Source organism: Dipodomys merriami, unplaced genomic scaffold (genome assembly GCF_024711535.1).
Source record: "Dipodomys merriami isolate MVZ:Mamm:240054 unplaced genomic scaffold, mDipMer1.0.p SCAF_42, whole genome shotgun sequence".
Taxonomy (NCBI): Eukaryota; Metazoa; Chordata; class Mammalia; order Rodentia; family Heteromyidae; genus Dipodomys; species Dipodomys merriami.
The window spans coordinates 2620732-2635048 of NW_027205826.1; the positions used below are offsets into that span (position 1 = coordinate 2620732).

The window sequence follows — 14317 nt, forward strand, 5'->3', positions numbered from 1 at the left end:
TGTCACTGAGAAAGTGAACCCAGGGCTTCATACATGCTAAGCAATCACTCTACCACATTCCCAGCCCACTTCTGGCCTTTTCTGAGTAGTTTATTGGAGTTTAAGAGTGTGGTGGACTTTTCTGCCTGGGATGGCTTTGAATCACAATTTTCAGATCTCAGCCTCCTGTGTGAGACTCTTACCTCCAATTAACCACCAGGAAACCAGAAGTAGATCTGTGGCTCAAAGTGGTAGTGCACCAGCCTTGAGCACAAATACTCAGGGATAGTGCCCAGGCCCTGAGTTCGAGACTCATGATCAACAACAACAACCACAAAAGAAGTTGCATGGAGCTGGGCACTGGTGGCTCATACCTGTAATCCTAGCTACTCAGGAAGCTGAGATCTGACAATCTCAGTTCAAAGCCAGTTCAGTTAGCCAGTGAGAAGTGGAGGTGTGGTTCAAGAGGTCAAGCACCAAGCCATGAATGAAAAAGCCAAGCAAGAGCTCAAGGCCCTGAGTTCAGGCCCCAGTACCAGCACACATGCATGCATGCGTGCACGCACACACACGCGCGCGCACACACACGCACACACACGGAGAGGACACACCATGGTTCTGAGATTTGCCCTCTATTGGCTGGAGGCCTGTGTGAAGCCTGGGGCCTCCACAAACTCCCCTCAGGTCCCCACTGCTCTGCCCACCAGACACTATTGTCCCATTTCTGTGGCAAGGACACAAGAGCCTCAGCAGCCAGGGCTGTGAGGCAGCTTTGAGGGGGGTCGGGCCTCTTACTCTGTGCTCCTGACTGGAGGGGGCCGTGCCATGCCCCAGGCCTCACCTGGGACAGCCATGTCTGGGCCTCCAGAAGGCTCAGGAGGCTGTGGGGTCTGTCCACCAGGAGGTCCAGGCAGGACTCCCTCAGGGGCTGAGCGACAGGCGCCCAGGGCAGCTGCTCCCGCCGGCACTCCTCCTGGGAACCACCAGCAGGGGGCCATTTACTCCCTGTCTGGAAGTGGGGAGGGGGGGTGGGGGGGAGGGGCTCACCGACCCTCCCATTTTATAGACAGGGAAACTGAGACTCAAAGGACCGGGCCACTGTCCCGGCTGCTGGGCAGTGCCCGTGTCCCCTCACCTCCTCCTGGGCCTGCAGCTTCTGGCTGGAGAAAAGCTGCAGGCGCTCGCTGGCCAGGTTGCTGCACAGCTGCTCCAAGCCATTCACACGCAGCGCCTGCGCACACGCGTAGTCAGGAGGGCTGAGCACATGCGCAGTGAGGAAGGTTGGGCAGGGCATGGGGCTCAGGGAAGAGTGGGTCCCCAGGGCCCAGTCCAGAGTGCTCGGCCTCCCTTCAGCCACCCACAGCCTCCCTCCTCTCCAGGACCACTGTGAGCCTCTGGGGCTCAGTCCCTGAGGGCCCGCAGGGGCCTCTTCCTACTTGCTAATTTGCTAGTGGCTGCTACCTCCAAGAAGCCTTCGGGCCTTCCTCTAATTGGCCTCAGCACTCCACTCCACCAGAGAACCCCCCCCTTCAAGCAGCTTTGTGCACCCCCAAACAAGAGTGCACCTACATGCACACTCCCTCTAGGGAAGAGGATGGTCACCAGGGACATGCTGGGGAGAGCAAGACCAATAGGATGAAGAGGGACTAAGGGGAGGGGGCATCTCCCCTCCCTCCAGCCCCTCCTGCTGTTTCAAGGAAGTGAATCTTCTGGAAAAGGGTGTAGAGCTCATAACCCACGAAGATTTGGGTGACTCCTGCCCTCCCCTCTTGCTGTGTGGGAAGCTAGGCTGTGGGCAGATCCATCCCAGGACTTCCATAACTCCCTGCAATACCAAGCAGCACAGAAGTCTCCATAGACAATGTCAAGACAGGAGGGAACAAGGCCGACGGTCCCTAAGGAGCATGTAGCTCTCTTGGGGACCATCCCTTGTGGTAGGTCCTGTAACAATTCCTACTTTGGCCGGGCATCAGTGGCTTACACCTGTAATCCTAGCTACTCATGAGGCTGAGATCTGAGCAGCTAGCCTGAGCAGGAAAGTCCCTGAGACTCTTTTCCAATTAACAACCAGAAAACTGGAAGTGGTGGTGTGTCCCAGGTGGTAGAGCGCTAGTCTTGAGCTGAAGAGCTGAAGGACAGCACCCAGGCCCAGAGTTCAAGCCCCACAACTCACAAAAATCAAAAACCAAAAACCAAACAAGAATTCCTACTTCACAAATGCTAGCTTCAGAGAGGTTAGCTTACTTGTGGGAAATCACACAGCTAGGGGTGGCAGAACTCAAATCTAGCGGCTTTGGTACTCCTAGAGTGCTTGCTTTCCCACAGGAAAGTGCTGGGGCTTAACATGGACTCTGACCCCTTCCAAAGAGAAGCCAAGAGGGCTCAGGAGAACCCCTCAAAAGCATGCCGCTGCTAGGCGCTGGTGATTCACACCTCTAATCCTAGCTACTCAGGAGGCTGAGATCTGAGGATCATAGTTCAAACCCAGCCCAGGCAAGAAAGTCCTTGAGACTCTTATGTCCAATTAACCACCAGAAAACCGGAAGTGGAGCTGTGGCTCAAAGTGGTAATGGTAGAGTGCTAAACTTGAGTTAAAAAAGAAACAAAACCCCAGGGGCAGTGCCCAGGCCCTGAGTTCAAGGCCCAGGAATAATAAAAACAAAACAAAACAAAATCAACCAACCAACCAAAAAAACCCAACTGTGCAGCTGAGCTCAGTGAGGAGAAAGCTCCAAGGTTCCCTGACAGCCTTCATAGACTCCGTTCAAGTCCCCAGAGGTAGGCCTGGTGCCTCCCCTCACCATCCCTGCTCCCCTCACAGCCTCACCCCAGCATCCACCCACAGGGAGCCAGCAGAGGCCCAGAGCCACCTGGCCAGCCAGGTGGCTCCAGGGGAACAGCAATCCCCCCCAGACATTCATCCTCAAGAAGAGATGGGCACTGCCTGTCCTGGGCCCCCAACCCCGGGGTGACCTCAAAGCCATAGGCGTCCACGACAGTAACGCTGCCCACGCTGCCTCCCTCCGCGGGTGGAGCCAGCCGTGTGTTGATCCTCCTCAGGAGCCAGTTGAAAAGCCGCAGGTACAGGGCTTTGGCCAGGGCGTTCCTGGGGATGCCATAGTGAGCCACGTGGAACTCAGCACCAGGCCTGCCTCGGGTGGCACTCCTGACCCCAGGGCCACCTGGCGTCAATGGCGCTTTCCACAGGCAGAGATCTGGAGACCCGGCCGTAGGGTGTTTCCTGCAGGCCGGAGGGGTGTCTGAGGAGCCTCAGGCCTGTGATATGGCTCTGGCGGGTCCCCCTTTCTCCAGCACCCCGGGGCTCACCATGACCCTCGTGGTCACAGCTCCCGCCAGTTGCTCCGGTGGCACCTGCAGCAACCGGGCTGCCGTGTGGATCTCGGCCCAGCTGGACACAGCGGCCACTTCCTGGAACTCCCGCTGGACAGAGAGGGTCAGGGAGACTCTGCTTATGGACGGTTTCCCTGCCAGGGCAGAGGCGGGGCTGTGCTTCGGGCAGCTGCCCTGTCAGCCGAATCGATGAGCACGGGGGGAGATCGGGGCTGGGGTGAGCCAGGCTCCAGGCGTGAGTGGAAGTCCAACTGTTCTCCATTGCTAGGTGGACAGCTCTAGAAAGTTCTTTCCCTGAATTTCCACTGCCTTGCTGCTAAGGGGGAACCGATGTCTCTCCTATCATGGGGCTGTCATGAAAACTAAGTTAAAAAAAAATAAACAAACATGTATCAAGCAATTTGCTGAGCGCTGGGCGCGTAATAACTGCCAGTCAGTGCCAGTCTTCTGAGGGGTGGCGCTGGGTACACGAGGCATTGGGAGGAATAGAGAGGCAGGGCTCTGTTTTCTCATTTCTGTAATGGCAATCTGCCTGCTTTTAGGACAGCTCAAGGCTTTGGAGTTTCCTAGACCTGATTTACTGCTCTGACGGTTCAGACCGCCCTCGCCCACCTGGTGTGCCCAAAGGGGAAGCCCACCTCTGAGGATGAGAAGCAGATGTTGCCCAGATGTAGGATGATGGCCAGCACAGTCCACACCGCGGTGAGCTCCTCGGGGCGCAAGCCCAGGGCCTGCAGAGCCTTTGCCAGCTCGGCGAAGTCCAGGGCTTCCTCCTTGCCCTGGAGCCTACAGGCCCGGCCCTGCAGAGCGTGGCAAACGGTCAGGACTTGGCAGTCATGCTGTCCCCCTCAGAGCCCTGGCCCACAGCCATCCCCACCCGCCACCCCCAGGGCCTCACCCTCACCTGGTTAAGGTAGTGGTAGGTCTCAGGTCCCTGCAGGGAGAGCTGCTCCCGCTCCATGGGGCCCAACCCCCCCAGCAGCTCATAAAACACATGGAAGCTCCTCTCAGCTTGGGCCTGAGGGCAAAAGATTGGCTCAGGGACAGAAGTGCATAGGGACCACATTCCTGTCCCCCCTTCCCACTCCAGGGCAAGGGATGGTATGATCAAGAGGATGGTGCCCGTAGCTCACACCTGTCATCCTAGCTACTCAGGAGGCTGAGATCTGAGGATCCCAGTTCAAAACCAGACCAGGCAGGAAAGTCCATGAGACTCTTATCTCCCATAAACCACCCCAAAACCTGGAAGTGGTAGAGTGCTAGCCTTGAGCTGAAGAGCTCAGGGACAGCACCCAGGCCCAGAGTTCAAGCCCCACAACCAACAACAAAAAAAGAGGACAGCTCTTACTTGAAACACCACTCTGGAGGTCTCCAGCAGATAATGTGACACAGAGGCTCCCACGATGACCTCCCTGTGGGCACGTTCGATGGGGGACAGTGCGCCCAGGGTGTATGCCCCAGGGACACCTCTCAGCACGGGCTCGTCAGTTCCCAAGAAGGGTAACCCATTACAGTGCCACCATGTCCCCGCCCCCACTCACCGCTGCAGGCAGACGCATAAGACCTGGCCGAAGCGGCTGGCGTTGGCATTCAGGATGGTCTTGGCATGGGCAAAGCTGCTGAGCACTGGCAGCACATCGTCCAGCTGTGTGTGGTATGGGGAGGGAGGGCTGGCAAGCATTCCTGGGGTAGCAGCGGCCCTTACCACCCAGGTGGCTGTGCCAGGCCCAGGTTGGGGGGAGGTCAGTTTCATCAGAAGAACCCTGTCCTCAGTCTTGCAGTAGGCAATGCCTAGTATTAGATCCAGGAGATACCAGAGGCCCCAAAGAGAAGAAGAGCCCCTCGGATCCCTGGGAAATGGCCTCCTCTCCTGGGAGGGGAGAGCTTCCAGTGTGACGTTTTACCTGGCACCCTCTGTCCCCTGCCTGCTTCTGATCCAGGCTGCTTAGGAACTGCACCATCTTCTTGGCAGCTTCAGTTTTCCCTGAGCCACTGTGCCCACTGCAGAGAGGAGGAGCCGGGGATGATAGAGGTGGTGGAGGGGGGGGGGGATGGAGGGTCAGCCGGGGATGATGTAGGTCAGGAGGGGATGATGGAGGGTCAGCTGGGCATGATGGAGGCCCTGCTGAGCCCAGGCAGAGAGGAGTGCCAGAGGAGCACCACAGCGGCTGCCAGAAGTGCCCAGGACTGGCAGCCTCCAATGCAGGCCTCACACCTCCACCCTATTGGCCCTAAGGGTAGCCCAGAGTTTCAGACAAGCAGGGCAGCCAGGACTTACGCCAGGAGGATACAGGGGTCCTGCCTGGCGCTCTGAGATAGGCCACAGGCCGCTGCCATGATGGCATAGATGTGTCTGAGGAGGAGAGAGGGAGGATGAGATGGTTGCCACAGATGGGCATCTGGGGGCCCTGCTAGAGTTGGCAGATGGAGCCCCAGGACCTGGGCCATCCGGCCATGGGACCTGCTAGGGCCTGGCTGCCTGGGATCAAGCACAGGGCTGAAGGGTCAGCGTCACATACGGGGAGGAGCTGGGGGTCTTCCTGGGATGGTAGCTGGTCAAGACTTCCGGTGAGAAGACAGGCAGAGGCTGGTGGGGATTCAGAGCAAGCAGGAGGGGTCCCCCAAAAGTCTAGGGAAAAAAACACAAGCTCTCAAGGGAACAAAGCAAGGGAATGAAAATGGGGAGCCCAGCACCTTGGCACCTCCATTCCTGCAGGCATTCAGAAAGCGCTAGTTCACCACCCAGTCCACGGACAAAGAGGAAGAAGTCGGGGGGGGGTGAGGGGAGAAAGCTGGGAGCCTTTATCCCCAGGGGAAAGGGAATCCAGACCACCATCCCTCTTCCCTGACAAGCCTCCATACGTAGATGCGGCCCAGGTGAAATCTCCTCTTGAGGCACAACAGCACAGAGCTGTCACTCACCAGCCTGTGGGGACAGCAAGACAGGGAGTGGAGGAGTCTGGGGGGGGGGGGGGGGGGAGGAGGACTCCGGTGAACTCTACCACAGGCTGCAGGGACACCTGGGACAAAAAGCATAGAACATCTCAGAGCCTTAAAATAGGCCTGGGCTCTGGGCATGAGGGTGCATACCTGCGATTCCCAGACCTCAGGAGGCTCACAAGTTTGAGGCCAGCCTGGGTTATATATCGAGACTACCTCAAAACCAACCACAGGGGCCAGGTGTGGTACCCAAGCTACCTGGGAGGTGTAAATAGGAGGATCTCGGTTCACCACCGGCTAAGGACAAAACCTGGAGACCTCATCTAACATACATCAAAGCAAAAAGGGCTAGGATGGGGCTTGAGGGAGGGCCTACATTCAACCCTCAGTTCCTGGTAGGGGCATCTAACCTTCACCCCTTTCCTGCCCCCTTCTGGGGGACACGATCTCCTCTACAGAGGCAGTAAGGGTCCACTGGGGGTGGGGGGTTCGAGGGAGCCCGGGACAGTGGCTTTGGACGGCGCGGGCTCACCGCAGACGCGCTACGTCCTCCGTGTCCTCCAGGCCCTCGCTGAGGGTCCGGCCCTCGGCACCGGGGAACGGCGGCGTCCGCAGGCCCGGCCCGAGGCTCAGCTCCAGGCGTCTCTCGAGGGCGGCCTCGGCCTCATCCTCGGGCTCCCACTGCTCCCGCAGGGCCGGGCCCGGGCTCCGCTCGCGGGGCACGCGGGTCTCCAGGGTGAGCCGAGGCAGCAGCGCGGCGGGGCCGAGCCCGGGCTCCTCCTGGGGGCCGCAGCCCTGCGCCCAGTGCGCCGGGGTCTCGGCCCCCGAGGTCACCGGCTCCTCCTCTGCGCTGCCCGAGCCGTCCTCACGCCGCGGAGTCCCGTCGAGGGGAGTGGAGGCGGGGGCCGAGGCATCGCCGAGCCCCCGCACCCCTTCCCCGCCAGCCCCCCGCCCCTCCCCGGCCTCTGCGGCTCCTGCCTCAGACCAGGCGCGGCTGGGAGTCGCCGCGGACGCCCTGCCCGCCGCCCGGTGGATTCTGGGGAACACCACCGCGAACTTGGGATCCGGAGTTGGGTCCTCGTCGTCCGAAGGACGGTGATCAGAGACTGGGCTCCTCGGGGCCTGCGGAGGACTCGAGCCGCCGCCAGGGGGAGCCCGCAGGAGGCCCCGGAGCCGGGCTAAACCAGCCAGGCGCAAAGCTAGACGGCGGCGCGGCGGCGCCGGCCCCTCGCCCCGCCCCTCGCCTGCCCTCCCAGGGCCACGCCCCTCGCCTTCCCGCCCGAAGTCACAGCCCTCGCCTTCCCGCAGGAGGCCACGCCCCTCTTCCGCCCGCGGTCCCGCCCCCTGCCCCTGACCGGCCGGTGACTGGATCCGTCCCCGAAGCCACCGCAGCAGGCCCAGGGCGCGCGCCACCCGCAGGATCCACGCCTTGAAGCCGCTGCGCCGCTGGTCGGCGACCTGGGGAGCGCGGCCTGGCGGGGGCCTGGCGCGGAACTTGTGGAGCACCACGAGAGCAGCGAGCGGCGCGGGGTCCCCCGGCTCTGGGTCCCCTGCGCCGTCTCCCTCTCCCTCTCGGGCTCCTTCCTGCACCTTCCCCGCCGCCTTGCCCACCTGGCGTCGCCGCGGCCCCGCCGTCGAGGCCTCGGCTGTTTGAGGCTCGGCGCCACGCGGCTCGGCCTCGGCCCGCGCGTCGCCATCACTGACGTCCCCGTCCGGCGCGGCGTCCCACGGGTCCCGCGAGCTGCTGCTCCCCAGCGGGCTGGAGGTCGGGGCTTTCCCACCTAGCTCGGTCTCTCGGGTTTCGGGGACCCGGCCTGCCTTGCCCCGCGTCCTCGGGGGGCGCCGTGCGGGCCCGGCGCGCTCTGGATTCGAGCCCGTGTCTGTGCCCGATCCCCCACTCGCCGCCCGGGGCCCGGTCCCCGCCGAGCCTTCCCCGCTCCGGGGAGCTTGGCCCGCCCGGGGCGCCCCCTCGGCGGCCCCCTCCGATCCCGTGGCCGTTGGGTCCCCCTGGGGCTGCGGCGGCGGGGCCCCGCCGCTCTGGCTGCCGCTCTCTTGGGGATCGCGGGCTTCGCTGTCCGGGCAGGAGCTGCCTCCATCCCTGCCCGACGTGTCCCCATCGAGGCTCCGAGGCTCCCCGCGGCTCCTCGGCGCCGAAGGTCCCCGCCGCCGTTTCCCTCTCCTCCTGCGATGGCCGCGCTTGCCGGTCCTCGCCGCTCCAGGGAGGCCCTCCTCCTCCTCCTCCTCTTCCTCCCGCTCGGGGCAGTCCCCGGGGCTGTTCCCCAGCTCGCAGCCGTCCACCGGCCCCCGGCCCCGACGCCGCGTGCTGCCTCGCCTCTCCCGGGCCTCTGTCTCTGGGCTTCTGCTCCCGGCGGCAGAGGGTTTCCTACGGTCACCAGCGGCCCGCTTGTCCCCGGCGGTGTCTGGGCGGGCTTGGCCACGTCCAGGCCGGCCGTCCGCGCTGGCCGATCCGGACTCCTGCTCCCCCGAGGCTGGCTTCCTGGGGCGCACCCGGTGCTGGGGGGCTTTGCCCTTGCTGCCGCCCATGACTGTCCCAGAGAAACCGTCCCGATCCTCCGATCCTCTCCCTGCAGCCTGGGCTAGGCGCCCCTGTGCCTCTGCCCTTGGTGGGGCTCTGGGGTTCTGTCCGCCCCCACTGGAGCTTCCCCCCTAGGCACCAGCATCAATATTGCAGGAGGCAGCAGGTCCTGACCCCCCCCTCCCCTAGACCGACAATGGAGCCCGGAAAGAGGAGACGCTGCAGCTGTAGACAAAGGCCGTGGGCAGGGCAACCCTGCTGGCACTGGGGGCCGGCCAGGCCAGCCTGGCACCCGGCCAGCCGAGGGACCCGGCTGAGTCCTGCCTCACAGCTTGCCCCACTTGAGAGCACAGTGAATCTGTCGGGACCCCTCCTCCACCCAGGAGCTCCAAGAGGCCGGACTGGAGGCACTTAGTTACACAGACAGTAGTACCCCTTGAGTTTGGGTCTTTTCCATTTTGAGAACTAATTTACCAGAAAGAGCATAAAACAGGAATATATGCCAGGTGCCAGTGGTTCACACTAGCTACTCAGGAGCCTGAGATCTGAGGATGGCGGTTCAAAGCCAGCCTGGGCAAGAAAGTCCGTGAGACTGTGGTTTTTTGTTTTTTGGTTTTTTTGGTCAGTCGTGGGGCCTGAACTCTGGGCCTGGGCGCTGTCCCTCAGCTCTTCAGCTCATGGCTAGCACTCTACCACTTGAGCCACAGTGCCACTTCCAACTTTTTCTGCTTATGTGGTGCTGAGAATTGAACCCAGGGCCTCATGCATGCAAGGCAAGCACTCTACCACTGAGCCACCTCTACCACTTGAGCCACAGTGCCACTTCCAACTTTTTCTGCTTATGTGGTGCTGAGAATTGAACCCAGGGCCTCATGCATGCAAGGCAAGCACTCTACCACTGAGCCACCTTCTGATCTCCCCCCCCCCCACTCTTATCTCCAATAAACCACCAGAAAACCAGAAGTGGCACTGTGGCTCAAGTGGTAGAGCAACCTTGAGCTGAAGAGCTGAGGGACAGCGCCCAGGCTCAGAATTCAAGCCCAACAACTGACAAAATAAAAAAACAAAAACTACAAATATATACCTTGCAAATAAGACCCTCATTCAATGATTGAATCTAGAGCCTTATATATACTATACAGTCCTCTGTAATTTTTTTTCCCCCAGTTGTGGAGCTTGAACTCCCCTCCCACTCACAATATAAAGTTGTCTTCTTAGAACTGAAATAAGACAACTACCGACACCAGCCAATACTCCAAAGTACAGGATACGTAGAACACTCATGCTTGTGGGCATGGAAGTAAACCTATGTTTATAAAGAATCTGTGATATTTGCAGTTGTGTTCTTTTTATTTTTTAGATTTTTTTTTTTTGTCGGTCGTGGGGCTTGAACTCTGGGCCTGGGCGCTGTCCCTCAGCTCTTCAGCTCAAGGCGAGCGCTCTACCACTTGAGCTACAGCACCACTTCCGGTTTTCTGGTGGTTTTTATTGGAGATAGGAGTCTCACGGTCTCTCCTGCCCGGGCTGGCTTTGAACCACAATCCTCAGATCTCAGCCTCCTGAGTAGCTAGGATTACAGACAGGCGTGAGCCACCAGCGCCCGGCTATTTTTTAGATTTTTAAATTGTAATGATACTGTACAGAGAGGGGTTACAGTTACACAAGTACCTAAGGTAATGAGTACATTTCTTACCGTACATTGTTACACCCTCCTTTGTTTTTCCCCTATTATCCCTTCCCTCCCCACCTCTCCAACTCCTCCCTCTACCCACCCCCCCCTCAAGTTGTAAAGTTCGTTTCAACATAGTATCTTGTGGGGTTGGGAAGGTGGCTCAGTGGTAGAGCGTTTGCCTTGCATGCCTGAGGCCTTGGGTTTGATTCCTCAGCACCACATAAGCAAAAAGAAAAAAGCCAGAAATGGCGCTGTGGCTCAAGTGGTAGAGTGCTAGCCTTGAGCTGAGGAGCTGAGGGACAGCACCCAGGCCCCAGGACCTAGTCCTAGAGTTCAGGCCCCAGGACCGGACCCCCCAAACAAAACATAGTGTCTTGTATGTCTCATTGTTACAATGGGTCAAGCTGTATCCTTGTTTCAGCCTTTTGTTATTTCCCACTTGTTTTTTGTTCAGTCTGATCAGACCATTGCTGTGCCCACAAAACTCTGAGCCATGGCAGTGTTGGCTCTACCATTGTCTTCTTTTGTTTATCTAGTAATTTGTAGTTTATTTATGGCAGGGCAGTATGAAGTATTGAAACCGGGGCCTTGTGAACCTTAAGTATGTGCTCTGCCACTGCGCCCCAATGACTTCTGATTGTGTTATCACCATGGTTCAGTCTGGCCTCTTGGAAGACTTAATGTCACTTTTGCATTTGTGTTAGTAGCTAACTGGATAAATAAGCTGTATTTCCCCTTAGATCTGCAGTCTGTCTCATACACGTCTCCATGGGCTGAGTGGTCCAGCGCTCTCGCTAGGATGTGAGTCAGACTCAAGGTGGTTCATAGCTGCCATTTATTTCTGGAGACAGCTTATCATGTTCGGACTTAAACATGGTTTGCTCTGCTCCAAGCACTCAGAAAGTTGGTTCTCTAAGCACTCTCTGGGCCAGGAGGGACCAGGGCAAGATGAAGTCTGATGAAGGCTTCCCATTTATATAAATAACTCCTAGATAACTAAAACATCCAAGTCATTGAACCAGCTCAGTGAAGAGGTAATAAGGTGTTTATTAAAAACTCTTGTTTCACACAGAGGCAGTTAAAATTTATAATTTAAAACCCAGCCCACTACAAAAAAAGGGGAGGGGGGAACAAAGGACTAAAAACTGTGCAACATTGACCAAAGACTGAGACAGAAGGCCGGGGAGGCGCAGCCCGCGCTGGGGGCTGCTCCTCTCAGGCCAGGAGTAGCAGCAGGGTGGAGAGCAGGGGCGCTTGGAGCCCCTGGCCCAGCCCAGCGCACAGGAGCCTCTCCAGCCGGGGCAGCCCCGCAGGAAGGCCTTCAGTAGTGTGTCGTCAGCTTGCAGCCTGGACGCCTGTCCTGTTCATTCTGCTGTTGAAAAACACGGAGGGCAGCAGCTCAGCACTATCCTGAGCAAAACAGGGTACCTCACCCGGAGCCCACACACCCAGGGCAGAGGTCAGGAGTAGGATGGCCCCAGAGAGCCAAAAGAGCCTGGAGAGGAGCAGACCCTCCCCAGCAGCGCCCAGAGTCCTACCTTCCCCATTGCTGAGACGGTACCCTACGGCCACTCGGTGAGGATGCCAATTGCCACAGCTCCTGCAGGGGCAAAGATGGCGAGTCACCCACCATGGGGGCCTTCCTTCTCAGCACCCCGACACCCCTCGCGGCACCGTGGTGACTTACCCTCGGCCCCCCTCGAGCGTGCTCTGGATTTCCTTTAGGACTCCTGCAGGACAAGATGACGGGTAAGACAAGCAAGGATTGGGTCCCTCTCTCTTTGACCGCTGGGGTTACTGGACAGGCCTGACCCTAAATATGCTTCCCCTCTCTCCCACCCACCTCCCCTCTCCCGCCCTGACTCACTCTCATCATTGAGCAGCGCGTGCTCCATCACTGGGCCAGCCTTCTTCTCTGAAAAGCAGAGGTGAGGCAGGTCTTCCCCTGGACCCTTTGCCCAGCTTTCTCTGGACCAATGTGGTTACCTCACTTGGGGGTGGGGTGGGGGGGATGCCCACACTCTGTCTGCTCACCTGGGGTCCTTTACCCCCCCCCAGGTGGCCCAGGCCTGGCCCCAGGGCGCAGTTCCAAGAGGCTGTCTTACCCTCTCCATCACTCTGGCTCCCCGTGTTCCTGTGGAGGGAGAGACAGTGAGGGCCTGGGCCGCACGCTTCCTGCCCCAGCTCTCCCAGGAACGAGCGGGGACAAGCGGCCTGGGTACGTGGGGGGCGGGCTGAGCTCCTGTGGGCAGCAGGTGCCTCAGGGCAGGGGAGGCGGCCACACGGAAGGCTTCCGCTTCCGCACTCACCTGGCCTGGCCCGAGGCTCTCTCGGGGCCCGTGCCTGTGCCGTTGCCATGGCTGGGCCGGCTGTGGTTCTTGGGTTTGACTGAATCGACCAGACACCGGGGCTCCACTAGCCACTTGGTGGAGAGAGAAAAGCGCTCGAATTCAGAAGGCGAGATCAGGTAGAAACCTGGGGGAGCCGAGGAGAAGCGTGGCAGGTAAGCCTAGTCCAGGACTCCTGGCCTAGACTAGCTGTTCCTCCCTCTCCAGCCCCTGGAAGTGTCTGGAGGTGTCCCCCCCCAACCCCCCTCCCCCACCTCATGGGAGCTCTAGGACGCCCCACCCTGCACACCTTGGCCATATTTGGTGAAGACGCAGGAGGCGATGCCGCTGACATCCTCGCGGCGGATGCAGCTGTACCGCACCTGGGGCTTGAGCAGGGGCAGGGACACCACCTGGATGTCGCCCAGGTTGGTGAGGACCGCCAGGTGGTGCTCCCCGTAGTCTTCGGCACGACTGCTGCCGAAGTGGGCCACGCCGACCCGCCGGACCCTCGAGCCCTCCAGGGCCGTCAGCTTCAGCTTCAGCTTGGCGCTCACCTTGGGCAGCGTGAACACCTGGGGCAGAGCGCAGGCTGACCGCGGGGCTCCTGCCGGCTGCGGCGGCCAGTGTCCCGGCCCCGTGGTGAACGCCTCCCAATGCCGTGGCCAACCCTGCTGGCCTCAGCGCCTCTCAGCTCTGGGACATGTAGACCATGCGCTTGGACTCAGAGGGTGCGAGGTTACCTTCCCTATCTGGGTATTTTGTTTCTTCCATAGACTTAAGATCCTGCCTCAGTGTCCCCTCAGCTCAGACCCAGGAGCTCTACACACGACCCTTCTCCACCTTTTCTGTGCCCTTCCAACTTACCAAAAAACCCCTAAAACCTCCAATAGCAGCTGTCATTATTTGTGCCTAAGGGGGTGGGGTAGAGCCTCGTGGATGTCCCAGGGATTCCCAGAGGGCCCTGCAGCTGCCCATGTGGTACCTTGAATTGTTCCTCGGATACCACGAGCAGCTGGTGGCTGCCCTGCATGTCAGGGCTCTTTGACAGGTCATGGGCCACTTCCAGAGGCTCCGGGAGGGGCACGCTGCGTCCATCCAGCACCAGGATGCCCACCACAGGTGCACGGTGCATCAGCTGGATCTCCTTGGCTATGGGGGGAGGCAGGTCAGGACAACGCCTGGTCAATGCCTGGCTGAGAACAGCACCCCCAGCCCAGCCAGCGCTGCTCTCCCAGCCAGCCAGCGCTCACCCTGCTCTGCCCGGACTGGCTCATCCATTCTCCGCTCAGCAGGGGGCACGCGCAGGGAGAAGGCGTAGACGGTGCCGCCGTTGGTGCCAGCCCACAGCGAGGGGCAGTGGCGGGAGCCTGCCGAGGAGCAAAGCGTTGGTCATCCAACCCCTGGCTCTGGGAGTCAGGTGAGGCTAGGAAAGCCGTCTGGGCTTCCATCCAGCCTCGCCAGGGAACGCAGCCTCATCAAGACAGTGAGTCGCTTTCAGACCATTTCTTC

General features: G+C 59.9%; 2 protein-coding genes across 6 annotated transcripts in view; both read right to left on the minus strand.

Annotated features, from left to right (window-relative positions):
- Myo15b (myosin XVB) overlaps window positions 1-8814 on the minus strand; it is a 33088-nt gene extending 24274 nt beyond the window's left edge. The window contains 14 exon segments of the mRNA XM_069992825.1: window positions 821-952; window positions 1115-1210; window positions 2953-3085; window positions 3162-3220; window positions 3307-3420; window positions 3969-4130; window positions 4235-4465; window positions 4679-4742; window positions 4872-4975; window positions 5235-5331; window positions 5609-5683; window positions 5850-5959; window positions 6193-6256; window positions 6803-8814. Of these exon segments, the coding sequence (XP_069848926.1) occupies window positions 821-952; window positions 1115-1210; window positions 2953-3085; window positions 3162-3220; window positions 3307-3420; window positions 3969-4130; window positions 4235-4465; window positions 4679-4742; window positions 4872-4975; window positions 5235-5331; window positions 5609-5683; window positions 5850-5959; window positions 6193-6256; window positions 6803-8814 (3453 nt within the window).
- Window positions 8815-11501: 2687 nt separating this feature from the next.
- The window catches only part of Llgl2 (LLGL scribble cell polarity complex component 2), a 38827-nt gene continuing 36011 nt past the window's right edge, over window positions 11502-14317 (minus strand). For 3 of the 5 annotated variants that reach the window (XM_069993015.1, XM_069993013.1, XM_069993014.1), the window contains exons 18-26: window positions 14059-14175; window positions 13791-13957; window positions 13116-13380; window positions 12788-12953; window positions 12584-12612; window positions 12346-12393; window positions 12166-12208; window positions 12017-12078; window positions 11502-11850 (exon numbers count right to left, since the gene is read on the minus strand). In XM_069993015.1, coding sequence (XP_069849116.1) covers window positions 11843-11850; window positions 12017-12078; window positions 12166-12208; window positions 12346-12393; window positions 12584-12612; window positions 12788-12953; window positions 13116-13380; window positions 13791-13957; window positions 14059-14175 — 905 coding nt within the window. In that variant the 3' untranslated portion in view covers window positions 11502-11842. The remainder of the gene's footprint in view (window positions 11851-12016; window positions 12079-12165; window positions 12209-12345; window positions 12394-12583; window positions 12613-12787; window positions 12954-13115; window positions 13381-13790; window positions 13958-14058; window positions 14176-14317) is intronic. The other 2 variants (XM_069993016.1, XM_069993017.1) reach the window with 2 other exon arrangements.